The sequence below is a fragment of the Chondrus crispus genome, genomic scaffold (assembly GCF_000350225.1).
Source record: "Chondrus crispus Stackhouse genomic scaffold, scaffold_17, whole genome shotgun sequence".
NCBI classification, from domain to species: domain Eukaryota; phylum Rhodophyta; class Florideophyceae; order Gigartinales; family Gigartinaceae; genus Chondrus; species Chondrus crispus.
This window is the reverse complement of record NW_005179069.1, coordinates 571216-585843: the sequence shown is the minus strand read 5'-3', so window position 1 is coordinate 585843 and position 14628 is coordinate 571216. Positions and strand designations below refer to the sequence as shown.

The window sequence follows — 14628 nt, the reverse complement described above, 5'->3', positions numbered from 1 at the left end:
TTTCGGATCATACCCATTACGAAATGATTTACAGTATTCTATCCACGTGGAACACGTTTCATCTGACAGTAAACTTGGAATGCAATCGGCCCACCATGAAGTGTCGTGATTGCGAATGTCTCTCTTGCGGCTGTGCGTGCCACTGTGGGCTGTTGCATTGTTGAGTGTTGCTGAAAGTTGGGTTTCTGAAGAAAATTAGTGCCCATAATTGCTCTTCTACCCGATACCCTTGAGGGTACCATTGAGTTTTTGCCTCTCCATCGCCCTTGGTTTGTTTCGCCTCCCATCTCCCTTTAAAGCATCCTTTGCGATTGACTGTAACCGTGCTTGCCGTTCCCAATTCACGCTCTATCCCGATCCCATCCATGACAGGTGAGGTCGACACCCCGCCAGGCGACTCTGCCGCGGGCTTCCCACCCGAAAAGTCCGCCCTTTCGTCCGCCGACGCGAAACCCTCACCAGACGACCCCAGCACAGAGACCTCATCGGACCAGGACGCTCCCACCCCAGAGAAAGAAGCGTCCAAGCAGACTGGCGTCTTCTCCGCCTGGGGTTTCGATGTTAACGCTGTCGCCGGAAATATCGGTGGCTTCTTCACCGGTCCCGCAGAGGACGAAGAAGAAGAACAAGTAGATCAGGAACAGCGCGACCCAAAAGCCTCACATGCCGCCGACCATAGCGACGAAATCGGCGCCACTGCTACTAACATTGCAAACGCCGCCACCGCGGAACTCGAGCATGCCAGCAAGGCGGCCCACGAGACTTTTGGGAAAGCCGCCCAGGAAATTGGGAAGGGCTGGGGGACCCTCAATACTTTTCTTGACGACATTCTCGCCGCGAAGCCGGATAGTGACAAAGACGACGAAGACATGGACATACATGCCAGTTTTCGCGAACTCTTTCCGGATATCGAAAAGGACGATGAGGTGGTCGATCATTTCAAATGCACCTTGTTGCAGAAGTATCGCTGCTATTTGAATAACTCTACCCCAGAGAAGACATATCCGTTGCGCGGCCGCTTGTTTGTCAGTACGTCACATATCGCCTTGTACGTCACCGATGATGGCGGAGCGTTTGGAGGCAAGCCGTTTGGGGTTTCCGTCCCGTTTGCAGACGTTGGCAAGATTCAGAAAGGCGCGAAGTCCATGTTGAGACTCGTCACCAAGTCGCAATCGAGCTATATCTTCGCTGAGTTTGAATCAGATTCGCATTATTCAGGAGCTCTGAGCTTGCTCGAACACATGACCGGAGCGGGTGCCGCGCCACCGAAAGCTGCGGACCGGGCACCGGAAAATACAGATACAAAAGAGAAGGAGGAAACCGGTTGACCGGCTATGATTAAGATTTGCTAATGCTCTGCAAAATTTCTGACAGATGCTATGGGTCAAGCGGTCTGTTCATCCAGAGCGCGTATGCTTTGGTAAGCAGACTACTTGACTATGCATCATGTGCCAGTATCTCAATTCATGCCTTCCATGAATCTTGTCCACAAGTCCGAATTGTTATGCCTCCTCCGTCGCTAATTCAGCACTACTGCACCCAGACACCGGCCCAAACGATTGTACAGTGCCCCTCATAGCGTTTGGACCCTTAAGCGGAGATGAGAGAACCGAATCGTTATGGGTGTAAATGTTGGTTGCTTCTTACCAATGCAAAATATATGGCTTTCCGCTGGAACATCAAGAGCTGCGTGAATCTTTAGTGTGCTTCTCACCAACTATTTCAGAGCAATTTCATCCTCGTACTAGAAACGCTAGAGGTACATATCATACGGCTGTACCAACGCAGCTGTATTTGAATCCTGGCAGTTGAGAAGAGCTGGAACGGGCTCCGAAGCCCGTTAATCCTTAACTTGCGCGAAAGAGCCGTGTTCGCTCGTGTTCGATGATGTGACATTTTCGTTTAAATGTCAACCGCTGGGCGAAGGTGCTATAGAAGAGCGAACAGTGCATGTCACTTTCAAAAAACGTGTGGCATTCAGGCATATCCAGCTCCGAAAAAAGGATGGTCCCTTCAGTTTTTCACTCAAGGTCAAAGAACGTAAAGCAACATTGCTTTTACAAAGCATTCATTTGCTACTGTATTCACTGACAAAATTCTTGTTGGCGCAGGATCGCGTACAGAGTGTCTGTGATTGCATTGCAGAAACTCTGTTTCAAAGATAATATAACTTGCTGATGGAACCCAGATGTCTTCACTATACACCTATAGCTTTAGAGAAGCCGCAGGCTCGAAGCAACACAGGCCCTGTTTTGTTGTGCAATCAATAGCAATGCTTTTTCAGACGAAATCCCCCAGCAACCCTAAAGTGCATGGGGAGATGGTAACCCAGTGAACGCGGGCAGTCTTGCTTTATTCAATAGCTTGGAGGTTTGCGACAATCATCATGTACAGATTTTTCAGAAATATTGCTCAAATCTTCCATTGACTTGGTCTGAACAGTGGATAATCCTGGGGCTCTGCAGTGCTGTCCTGAAGACGAACCTCATCAAAGTGTTTACAATAGTGCACGGTAGATCATAGTGAGCTGTGCACAGTTAAAAACTTAGCGATCGCAATACAGCAGCACCTCTTTGCTTTTGATTCCGGATGCAAATCTTCTCGAGAGCAAAAAGATGGTGTGAACATCACATTTCCATCTTTGACAGTCAGCTCTTTTATTCCAGTGTTCTTTAGTTTGAAGCCCTTAAAGAGGTCAAACCGGAGAGAAATAAAAGGCGCCATGCTTAGCCAACGCACGTTACTCGAGTCCAAACCTCTCGCATAACATAAAAAGAACTCGGCGATAGGTGGCACGTTTCACGTGTGAGGAACAAAACTTTCTGTCAAGCAAATCGAAAGTTCTTCACCTTTCCTACCAGCCCGAGCATCTTTTTGGATTCCAGCGAGACGTTTTACCAATCAAAAGGCTGACAATGGCGGATTCAACTCATAAAGCGAAGCACTTTAGGGTCTCCTCGTTCTAGTCCTTGACGCAGCTTAGATGACGGACCGTTTTACTGTCATATAGTGGTGAGCTGCACCACATGAAATATATTTGTAGGGGAGAAGCAAAGTACTGTAGTCTTCATTCCCGGACCATCCCGCCATAAACTGACGTGTGTGAACAACAAGCAAGTCCTTGATTCGGTGTTCTAGTGCACCTCCACTGTGTTGGGTTTGCCTATAATCACCATCAGAGAAACTATGACCTTTACATTCGTCGGAGGCTCCAATCCTACTCATGACTACTGACACTGATTAAATAAATCGAAGAGATATTCCGGACATGAACACTTGTCTGGAACGGATTCCTAGTCAATATTCGTTGAATGGTGTCAACGAATATTATTTTCATTGAGTATAATGCGACAAACAAACTGCATATCACGGCTGCATCCAGGCAGCAGTTTGTTCAATTACTACAAACTACGGATGGTCCTGTTTGTGCTAGAGGCTGAGATTTCTTACGAGAGCAAATTGTGATCTTTTCGTATGCATTCATCCTGCAAGGTGCGCATTCGGGAATTAGATATTCATAGGGCAACCAACTGCTGTCCTAGTGCGGTGTGCAACAGACGGATCGTTTCGTGGGATTACGTATTAATAATTATATTCTTTACAGTATTGGAGTCGCTTTGGGCGAACTTTAAAGACAGATTAGTCCTGAGGTTGCGTTGGGTGGGTACGCAAGAGTATGGAGGAAAGACGAAAAGGCGAATACGGTGATAGAATTGATGAGGACGCTTACTTTGTGTAGAAATGTACAACAACTCCCCTTGCAGTACTGGTTTAGAAGCAATGCGTTTCGACCTCAACCCCCAAAAAACGCAGGTGCAGTTGATCCTTTTGTTAGAGCATGAGTGAACTTGTTACGCCTGTACTAGGCAATCGGGAATTCACCATTGGAACACATTGAAGTGGAAGATGTATCAGAAGAGGACATAGGCGCACTCCTTCCTTCGGTGCATGCTGACCCCTCACTGAAGACATTTTTGCAGTGAAAAGAATGTCTTTCACTTTGTGGATTTCGATTCGTGTCGTATTCAAAACAATGGCTCTCCTTCTGCACCACAGCTGGACCATTACACACTACGCTCTTTAATGCTGATTCTCCATCGAGATTCCCGCGTTATTCAAGGGCGCGTTCAACGCAAGGCAATGGGAAACATCGCAGAAATCAGCATCTCCAGAGTTATTTTCACAAATTCTTGTATAGCTAGTGTTGGATTGAGCGCTTTTTGAACCTATGTTTCATTTGGCCTCATGACAGAGTCATCGTATAGAACCTGGTACACGTAGCAAGCCCTTAATAATCACTAAACTTGATATCCCCGCTTGTGGCTTGCCCTTACAAGCTCTACTTCGAACGCTGCCTCGGTTGTGCACTTCTTCCTTCCTTGGATAAAAACAGAACGGGTACTAAACGATCCTTCTAACATGCTTAGCAAAAGCTTTTGAATGGGGTTTGATCATTCGTAAGATATTGACACAACTGACAGTAGCTGGTATTTCGGATTTGCCACCTTCTCCCCTCCTGCCCAGCACCAAACGACGAGCCCAACAATATTCGACACATGTCTTGGCGGAATGTCGCGTTGGTGAATTGCCAGCTCACTTACTGAGAGGTACGGAAGCATAGGAACTTGATTGCCAGATCATTTTCCATTCATAGGAAGAGGAATGTTCCGCTCTTTTCCAATTCCATTGTAATGGTATTCACTACAAGCAAGCTTTTGAATCCGGAAAAGACGAGGCTTTCTCTTCTCAAAAAAGACTTTTCATTTCGATGGGAGCGTAAAAGATGTAGATCTGCTGCGACGTTGAAATAAAAGAGGCTTTCTCGACAGGTCTTGTCCACCAAAAACGCTTGTCATGCATCTATTCCATCTGGGAGGAACATGGTGCAGAGAAGTGACACGAATATTATGCCCTGGGCAATATCCGTAAATGGAACATATCACGATGACAGGGGTGATAGGTACCCCACCATGATCATGGGCAACGACACGTAGTTGTTTTTCTATCTCCAGATAGGAAAGAACATAAATCTTCAGACAACACAATTGTTGTCCATCAAGAATCGCTTTCACCGGCATAAGAAAAAAACTATTTTTGTAATTCTGAAAAGCGTTTTTTTCACTTGTCGGGATCTTGCATGTAGAGAGCTATTCACCATCTTTTTTTATTTGCATGCACGCTCAAAGTGCTTAATGGCGATTAAGGAAGGGGATGCTCATGAACAGCAGTCGGATGTAAAAAACCTGGAACACAGCTTCTTTTCTGGGTCTCCCGCCAACTGCAAAAGCGTTTTGAACTTCGAATCTGCTAGTCTTCTGGTCATTTGTACAAAGGTGTGATTCTTTTGAGTAGCAACTGTGAAATGATACAAACTTTTGAACTCGTAACCCAAAGCGGTAATCTGTTGGGCCTTAGAAACGTAAAGTTGGGGGTCTCTCTTTGTTGGTAGGGTCGTAAAGTTGGGGTCTCTCTTTGATAGTAGGGTCTATCCAGAGGTAATGTGAGGATACTGTATTGGTGCTGGAAGGTTCCACCTTTTTGAGGCATACTTCTAGCACGCGCTTTAAGGGTCCTTCGAAAGAGTGTTGGACGTGTGGAATTCAGACTGGCATAAGCTAACCGGGTTGGATATAGACCGAAATTGAGGCAGCTCTTGCACTTCAAAACGAGCACCAGAAAAATGTCCATGCTCACGTAGATCCCATGGTCTTCAATGCTTTCGATACACTGTAATCGATTCTGTTCATTTTGTTATTTGTAAGAATGAGTCGATAAGGAGTGACGAGAGACATCGAAACGAAGATAGGGCCAAGGCAAATTTAAAGACTGGAACTCTGAACGTTCATGAAATCATACTTAAATCACAGTAGAGAAAGGAACGCTGGGGAAGAAAATGATTCGCATGTCTACGAAATAGATGACAGGTGGAGGACATATTGCGTATTGAACATTTCCTCAATGATTTGAGCACTGAGTCAAACTTATGTGTTCGGGCAGAAAATAGTCTCCCTTTGTAAGTAAAATCATAAGTAGAGGCTCAGAGAAGTAGAGATGTTTTTCGGGCTTTACTGCATAAACTTTTCATGTTGATTTCTTTGCTGGCAAGAAATAAACAGTGGGCACGGGTTGTTGGGTTAGTGATCTGAAGATATAACGCTTTGTAAACTAGGAGGAAAAATGTTGTCGTGTTTTTTTAAAGCAATTCCAGTCCGCTAGTCCGCCGGATAAGACTCTAATCTTGTCTATTCTCGCGTTCCTCAACCACCGGAAGAAAGGTAATACATTTGTAACACCCCGAGCCATTCTATTATGCGCGCGCGACTGGCCAAACGGATAGGTAACATGCGCAACAACTGACTCTGCAGGAGAGGCGACCTTTCAATCCAGCTGCCGACAGTGGACTGCTGACAATGGGTCGCGCCCGTTGGCGTAACACAGCGCGAGCGCGTGGAATTGAACTTCCGTCAGAGCCGGTAGTTAAAAAGGTAGCACTAGATAGACAGTAATAAACAGTAGGCAGCACTCTCCGGGGGGAAGAAAGAGGAAGAGAGACTTGCCAATTGTGAGCGGACTTTTCCTCGAGGTCAGGCAAGCGAATTCGACGTGCACAGTCCCGCGAGTCGATACGCATTATATCCTCTTGGCCATCAGAAACGGACCTTGCTTCTATGTAGGACCCAATGAAGCTTCCACTTCGCCGATCGAGCTTCGGATTCATAGAAAGGACAGGCGCTTCTCTCTCAATTGCAGAATTTTGTCTGGGCTTAACCTCTGAAACGTCGAAAACAGATTATAGTCGTTCCTGATTTGCATTCTACAATAGCTGGAACTCCTGAAGAAGCGCAGAGCGGAGAATTTTCGGAAATTGTTTTTCGCCGAGATTTTCATGATCCGCTCCAATTAGCCCGTTTCGTGCTCTTCAATAAATTGAGCTTCTCCTCGCCACCCGAGATTGCCCCTACGTCTCTCGATCTCCCTACTTCCTCGTCGGCACCAAGCCCATCAGCTCATCATGGCGTTTGTTCACGCTGTTTCCCTCCCACGCACTGGCCTTGCGCACTCCTCCACAGCTGTTTGTTCAAAGCCTGCTGTGCTTAAGCCGGTTACTGCGGCGCCGCTCGAAATTCGAGCGGCCAAGCATGTCCAGTTTAAAGCGGCCAAGAAAGCGGAGCGCTACCGACCGAGGAAACACAGACCCTCTGACATCAACCGCAAGCCGCCGCCGTTTGATCCGAATCCGCTAGGCGCCGAAGGGTAAGTTGCCGTGTTTGCTATGGATCGGATCCGCGTTCTGCGAGCCGGGTTTGCCGTGTGTTACATGCAGGCACAGTACTGACAACGCGGCTTGAACTTTCGTTTTGGCGAAACATTGTCCGTGACTGCTGCAGAATGCCAGACCCATACAATGTTATCCCCCAGGCTGCGTCCGGTGAAACTACTACTGCCGTCGCCGAGCCTCCGGCTGACACGGATGGAAATTTAGATGAGTAGGTGTCCTCGCAAGCTCACTGGAGATTTGAGTGCGACTGCAAGGGGCGAGGGATTTTGATTCCGGGTATCTGTTCAACCGAGGCGTTACGTATTGGGCGTTCAGGTCTACACCTCCCGCGTCGCACTATGATTTGACTGGCACACCACTCTGACTCGAGGCGAACGGAATTTTACAACTGCTGAGTGATACTGTTACATACACTTCGAACCCATCCGGAAAACAGGTCTTTAATTGCACGTATGTTAAACTTGCCCTGGTTATATCCTCAATTTGGTTGAGACGTATTCGCTTCTTTTTCCTTTTCCAACCGTTCTTGATACGCTGTCTTCTTCTGTTCCGTCACCTGCTTGATAACAGCCCCCGCATGCCCTGACGTCGCCAACGCCTTCAAGAATGAAATAATGAACGGCGTAAAGTTGAACCTTCTTCGCACGTTCTCTTTGTGCCACTGCTTGTGCTTGTCCTCTTCTCTCGCAAGCTTCTCCTCTAAATCCATTTTCCTCCCCGTATCGCCTCCATCCTTGCGTAGCTCCTCAATCTTACGCGTGAGTTTCTCCCTCGGATCTTCCACGACCATCATCAAGTTGAACCGAATTTCGGTGCCATCACCTGCCTGCTGGTACTCTTCCATCCTCTTCGAAATGACAGGCGTAGCCACATCCAACCAATCGGCCTCCTTTGGTACTTCACCAAGCTCGAAGGGTCCTTTCTGCAGACCGTCCAGCTCATAGACCTTCCCATTGTGCGGAACGTAGGCAACAAAATGAAACGGGTCCTCCTTCTCTGCATTGGGATCACGATCTACGACGAGCTGTTCCTGCGGCGCGAAGGAGTTGTGCGCTGTGCGAATGACCTCGGAATTACCCACGACCATGCCTTTGGTGACAGGATCCATGCCCGCGGAGAATTCGCGAAACCGTTGGAGCTCCTCCCCCACGTCAACAGCGGGGGCGTTCATAATGATGGACAGGATGGCCTGCGTCGCGCACGCGTTTTGGATGGTCTGGTTGGCGAAGAAGAGCGTGTCTGGCGGCGGGTAGATTAGGGTGCCAGGGCGTTCGGCCGCGGGGGGGCGTTTTTGGTACTTGAAGAGGAATACGAGGCCGTAGACGGTCCCATGTTGGGGGATGAGGGTCTTGTCCAGGGAGTAGAGCTCCTCGACTTGGACGCGTTTGGCGCCGATCGAGGACAGAAGCTCGGTGAAGACGCCTGGGTCGGACTCGATTGTGCACCAGCCGGAATCGCCCATGACAGCGTGCGGATCAACAAGGACTGGAGCCGAACGAACAGGGCAGAAGGGAGGTGGAAGCGACGATGACAGGGCAGGAAGGAGCAGAGGTTGGGATTGAAAGAAGAATTGGAACGCATGCGCAATTTGCATCCGTCATAAAAAGTAGCGAACACAGCAGTGTGTGTGCCGGATGAAATTGGGGGCATATTTTGTGCACTCGCGCACACTTTATTGACGACGCATCGCAGGTCCCTCAATCAGCATCTGTCTAGTCCAGTCGGCATCTCTCCGCAGCAGGCGTAATGGCGTCGACGTCACGCTCCGAGGCGGAGTCGAGCGGGCGGGCCCCGCATCCCGAGCGGCCGACGTCGTCGGTGTTCCCGCGGCAGCAAACTGTGGTGGACAACGCGATCTCGTACCCGAACTTTGTGCCGTCTAGGCTGCCGGCGGACGCGATGAGCGTGGAGACGCCGGTACTGATGGTGCCCAAGGTGGCAGAAGAGGAGGAGATAGTGCTGGAAGAGGAGGAGGAGGAGGGCGCGGAGGGGGACGAGGAGCAGGAGGACGTGCGGAGGTTTTACGCCATGAGGAAGAAGGGCGTTGTGGAGGCTCGCGACGCAATTGCGAGGATTGTGCAGATGAGGGAAAGGGACGATAGAGAGGGGAGAGAGGGCGGCAGAAGGGGGATTAGGGTGAGGCCCGCGAAGAGACGGAGGGTCGGAGATGGCGGTGAAGAGGGGGGGCGCAGGGGGGAGGGGAACGCGGCCGCGGCGGGGGCGGAGGAGGGCGAGGCAAACGGGGTAGTGGGAGAGGAGGAGGCAGAAGAAGGGGAGGCATGCCGGGTCAACGGAAAGGCTGGACAAGGCAGCGCGGCAGGCAAGAGTGGGGCGGCGGGGGTGGGTCTGTGTGTGTACTCTAGTAGCGAGGACGAGGAGGAGGACAAGGACGAGGGGGGGTGATAGGGCGTTGTGGCGGGGTGTATAAAGCAAGGCGATTTTATTTTCAGCAAGTGCTTAGGCCTGGGAGCCGAACGAGGTGCCGCACAGAGAGTCGACCTTCTCGATGTAGGCTTTCATGGCGTCGTCCTGGGCCATGCCCTTCTTTCCGTTATAGGCATCCCACTTTGCCTTTTCGGACATGTTGAAGAGTCCGCCTGGGCGATCTGTAGCGCGAGCGTGGTGATGTTAGGGTGTGGCAGTTAAGGGGTGGCGGTTAGCGGGTGAAGCGGTGGGCGGGACAGGGGGTGCGTGGAGTCGAGGAGTATGACGTACCGGTGGCGCAGTCGCCCACGTTGGACTGCTTGAAGAGCGAGTACAGCTCGAGCTTGTCGTCGTTGGAGGCTTCCGGGAGCTGCTTGACGCGTTCGGCAGCGTCGCTGAAGATATCCTTGAGGCCCATGGTTGCGGTGGAGGGTGGGGTGTGTGGTGGTGGTGACGGGAGAGAAAAGTTGGCGGAGGAGGTTGGGGGGTCTTTATAGAGCGAGGTGGAGCGGAAAGGACGAGGGTGATTGACGTCAGGCATGTCGCGTGGATTGGCGCAATCTCTTGAGCCTTTCCCGTCTCGTTCTCGCGGTGCCCCGCGATGGACCGAGGCCGCCCCTTTCGGAGACACCCCGATGGGCCGCGTTGTCTCCGAACGGGGCACTATCATAACGGATCAAATGAATTCCGTCAAACGAATCCCGATCCGCTATCCCAACCCGCTCTCCCTTGCCAGCAACACCAGCACCTCCTTCCGCACCTTGCCCCCTCCCCCCCATCGCTCCCCCCCTCCCCCATCGCTCCCCCCATCGCTCCCCCCTCCCCCCCAAGATCTTCCACCCGCTATGGTCTTCTCCGCCGGCGGCTCCGCGCAGCCGCACAACCCGAACGGCGACGTGCTTCTCACGGACCCGCCGTCGGACACGGTACAGTCGCTCTCCTTTTCCCCGCCCACGCTCGCGCCCAAGAGCTTCCTGGTGTCGGCGTCATGGGACTCGGAGGTCCGGTGCTGGGAGGTGCAGTCCAACGGCTCGTCCACGCCCATAGGCATGATCAAGCACTCAGCCCCCGTGCTGGACGTCGCGTGGAGCGCGGACGGGCGCTCCGTCTTCTCCGCCGGCGCGGAGAAGGTCGCGAAGATGTGGATGCTCTCCGGAAACCAGACCACCACCGTCGCCGCCCACGACGCACCCATTCGACACGTCTTTTATTGCAACGACTTGGGCAACGGCTCCCCGGCACTCGTCACGGGATCCTGGGACAAGACCATCAAGTATTGGGATATCCGCGCCCCCACCGGCACCGCCATGGGTACCGTCCAGCTCTCATCAAAAGTCTATGCCATGGACGTCCGCGCCCCGCTCTTGGTCGTTGGTACCGCCGATCGTAAGCTCAGGGTTTACGATATCCGCAAGCCGCAAGAAGTCTATCATGAGAAGATAGCCCAGCTGAAGCATCAGTTTCGATGTCTCGCTACATTCCCAGATCAGGCCGGTTACGCAGTCGGCTCTATCGAAGGGAGGGTTAGTATTGATCATGTTCAGGATAAGGATAGGAAGTTGGACTTTGCCTTCAAGTGTCACAGAGATGCTGATAGCAACGTCATCTATCCCGTCAATTCCATCGCTTTTCATGAGCAGCACGGCACGTTTGCAACTGCGGGCGGCGATGGCGGCTTCAACTTTTGGGATAAGGATAACAAACATAGGTTGAAGCAGTTTCAGAGGGTTAATCAGCCCATCACCGCAGGCGCTTTCAGCTCAGATGGCAATATTTATGCTTATGCCGTGGGTTATGACTGGAGCAAGGGCGCCCAGCATCACAATCCGGCTACTAATCGAAAGTACATTTTGCTGCATGGCGTGCAACAGGCAGAGGTGCGGGGGAAGAAGACGCAAAAGAAGTGAGCACGTGAGAGGTGACCGGTGTTGGAGGTAAACCGTGGTGCGCCACGGCGCCCTGCATAGGGATGCTTGCGCTTTTGTCGTCGGGAAGAGGGCGTGGTGTGGCCCCAAAGTGTGACATTTTTGTTTGCACCGGGTTATCCCAGGGATGACTGTACCAAAGCAGGAAACCCTTTGTAAAGCAAAGGTCGAATACATCCCATCACGCTGTGTCGCAAACGGTTCAATCAACTTGAGGGCAAAGTGTTCATGGTTGCTAACTTAAACTTTGAGGTATCTTGCAGCGCGCAATGAACATGCTTCAACTGGGTCGTCCAGCCAGGACTCTGACCACTCTTCGACATGTTCCACCAGCCAATGGAGCAGCTAGAGCCACGATCTGACCGCAAATGCCGGTGCATAGAAGACTTTGACGTGCAGGGACAAAACTAGGTATCCGTCATGGAAAGCTTGTCTTCGTGCTCGACTCGCCGGACGGCCAGACATATTGTGCGTGTCCATCAAACATGGATCTCGAGCATGTCACATCATTGCTGGGATGGAGTCGGGGGAAGGCGCGAAGGGCATCAGAAATGAGAATCGCGGAGGGCGGTAAGCCTTTTTGAGACGGTGCGTGCGGCAGTGTTGATCTTTGATGAATCCGCGAAATGTCGATGTAAGAACGTGTGTAAATACAGCAGCTCCCGGTGGCGTTTGTGCTAGACTGCGCCTACTATGTCTACCGTCCACGACTTGGCGCCTTTCCGTCCCATTTTTTCGTGTTCTGCCTCTGTAGCTTGGCTTCAACTCAAGACAACCAAACTAACCCCTGCGACTGTCCTCCGACCTTGGCATTTGGGGTTGACCCTTGCGTCTTTTGGATTCATAAACGGAAGAATTGACGTCTGCCTTCCACGATAAAACGGCTGTAAAATGGGAACCAATAGAAGTTCGCAACGTTTAAACAATGTCAGCCTCCAAATCTTTTGTATGTAAGCTGACGTCGCTAACATAAGATGGCCCCCATTTCTCGATCCCCGCCACCCACTCACTCCTTTTCCGCGACAACCCCCCCCCACCTCCTCCTCCACTCCAGCCCGACGCATTGCCCCAATCGCTCCCAACGACACAGCGGAAGCGTCCAAGGCAGCGTAAGCCTTCGAAACAGGTTCTGCCACCATCCCAGTCGTGCCCTGCCAACAGCATGTCGACGCCCGCGTCACTCACGGCAGCCGCCGAGCCGCTCACCTCAGGCGGCGACATGGAGCGTTCTCCTTTCCTCTCGCCACCGCCGCGCTCCGGCCAGCTCTCCCCCCACGCTCAAAAAATCGCCGCCGAGGTCGTCATATGGCTAGCCTCCATCGTCGTCTTCGGCAGTACGGCCAACCATGCTACGGTGACAGATCGTTGCGGACCTCTGTGCCGCTACGACATTGCGACCGGCGCCATTTCGTGCTTCGTCACCACCTTTATTCTCGGCGGCCACTGCCTGACCTGGACCTCGCGCGTCAGTAAGACCGCCTGGATGTCGTCGTCGGCTGAACGCAATTACATGCGCGGCCTCGTCGTGTGGTGGACCGTCGGTGTGTCCACGCTGTCCGCGTACAAAGGAGTCGACACTATCAAGCCCGCGCTACATACATCGCATCTCGCCATTGCCTTTGGATGGTTGGCCTTCTTCAGCTCCATTTTTGGGGCGTATAAGGCCTATCATGCGGAGAAGGAAGAGGAGAAAATCCTCATTTACCAGCAGGCCTTGTCGATGCAACAAGCGGAGGAGGAGGAGGAGTTTGCCAACTTTTCATGATTCCACGAATTGAGGCGTTTGTTCCGGATATCGGAGACCTGGGTAGGGTTGTGTTAGTTGGTGAGGGCTGTGTGTGCGGCGGACAGCGGTTTACTGGGCGAGGTTAAGGTTTTGAGAAGCGTTGCCCATTGTCGGAGAGTGGTGGGTGGTATGTGTAGGACCTGCCTGATTTCAAGTGGTTGAGTCACTAGTGAATGGTGTGATAGTCATGCTTGGGAGCCGTTGTGCACCCTGTATTTATTGCTGCAACGTCTATCTCGTTTGCGTACCAACGTGAGAATAGAAGATAAATGAAAACTTGTCTTTAATGGTGGGCATTATCCATTGTTGTTTGACTGAAGGGTGGGGGCTATCACTCTACACCAGAGCCAACAAGGATATTCTATTTCATGCACTAGGTAGAATTTGGAGCAGTTTTAGAGAGCTGCCTCAAGTGGCAGGTCGGGCTAGTTTACAACCCTCCGAAAAAGTGTGAAAGCAAGACAAGGATCGGAATAATTTAGACATGTTAGGCAGGCCGAGGTAGGAAGGGCTTACCCTACCCGTAAACGTAGTCGGCCTCATCATATCCCTCTGGCAAAGCAGATGGCAAATCCTCCTCCTTAAACGAATGGTATGCCTTGTATGTAGCATAGAGAGTGCCAAAGAAGCCGCCCCACGAGAACCATGTGGCGAGAAAAGCGGTGCCGACAAGCATGTCCGTGCCAGCAATGGTGCTGGTGCTGACGACGACGGGGACCCACAAGACGGCCAGCGAGCCGATCCACTGGACCTCTAGCCCGTGCGAGAAGAAGCCGTCCCTGCCCAGGACGTTCTTCTCGGTGAGGTAGTTGAACAGCAGCAGGGCCGACGTGTAGATCCAGGCGAAGAAAGCAAAGCCGATCTGCACCACGCAGCGCCGGTCGCACTTGTCCCTGACGGCGGCGAAGTTCGTTACGTTTCCCCACACCACGATGGCGCACAGCCAGATGAAGGCGAGCGCGGTCAGCTTCTGCGAGTAGACGGAAAAGGAGCCTGAGCGCGGCGGGGTGGACAGGATTTCCGTCGCCTGTTGGCGCGTGCCGGAGGTGATTTGCGCCTGCATGGCGGAAGGGGGGGGGAAGCAGTGGCCGAGAGGCAGGGGCCGGGTTGGATGGTGCGGGAAGAGGGAAGGGGTGTTAGAGATGTGAGGCAAAGGGGGGGGGGGGGGCGGGATGATGTTTGGCTCCGAAATCCCGACTTTGTCCCCTTGGCCC

At 51.9% G+C, this 14628-nt stretch overlaps 5 protein-coding genes; 3 read left to right on the top strand and 2 right to left on the bottom strand.

The window, feature by feature from the left end:
• The first annotated feature begins 365 nt into the window (after nucleotides 1-365).
• Nucleotides 366-2558, top strand: CHC_T00003077001 (hypothetical protein). XM_005714910.1 is given in 2 exon segments: nucleotides 366-1328; nucleotides 1329-2558. The coding sequence occupies 1 exon segment, from the start codon at nucleotides 366-368 to the stop codon at nucleotides 1326-1328; it is 963 nt and encodes a 320-aa protein (XP_005714967.1). The 3' UTR covers nucleotides 1329-2558.
• Nucleotides 2559-6975: 4417 nt separating this feature from the next.
• Nucleotides 6976-7752, top strand: CHC_T00003076001 (hypothetical protein). XM_005714909.1 is given in 4 exon segments: nucleotides 6976-7012; nucleotides 7013-7254; nucleotides 7389-7491; nucleotides 7492-7752. The coding sequence occupies 2 exon segments, from the start codon at nucleotides 7013-7015 to the stop codon at nucleotides 7489-7491; spliced, it is 345 nt and encodes a 114-aa protein (XP_005714966.1). The 5' UTR covers nucleotides 6976-7012; the 3' UTR covers nucleotides 7492-7752.
• Nucleotides 7753-7757: 5 nt separating this feature from the next.
• On the bottom strand, nucleotides 7758-8741 carry CHC_T00008803001 (Ubiquitin carboxyl-terminal hydrolase). The gene has a single exon (XM_005714908.1). The coding sequence runs from the start codon at nucleotides 8739-8741 to the stop codon at nucleotides 7758-7760; it is 984 nt and encodes a 327-aa protein (XP_005714965.1).
• Nucleotides 8742-9700: 959 nt separating this feature from the next.
• CHC_T00008546001 (acyl-CoA-binding protein) lies at nucleotides 9701-10244 on the bottom strand. XM_005714907.1 is given in 3 exon segments: nucleotides 9701-9736; nucleotides 9737-9885; nucleotides 9995-10244. The coding sequence occupies 2 exon segments, from the start codon at nucleotides 10242-10244 to the stop codon at nucleotides 9737-9739; spliced, it is 399 nt and encodes a 132-aa protein (XP_005714964.1). The 3' UTR covers nucleotides 9701-9736.
• Nucleotides 10245-10548: 304 nt separating this feature from the next.
• Nucleotides 10549-11610, top strand: CHC_T00010180001 (WD40 repeat-containing protein). The gene has a single exon (XM_005714906.1). The coding sequence runs from the start codon at nucleotides 10549-10551 to the stop codon at nucleotides 11608-11610; it is 1062 nt and encodes a 353-aa protein (XP_005714963.1).
• Nucleotides 11611-14628: the final 3018 nt, after the last annotated feature.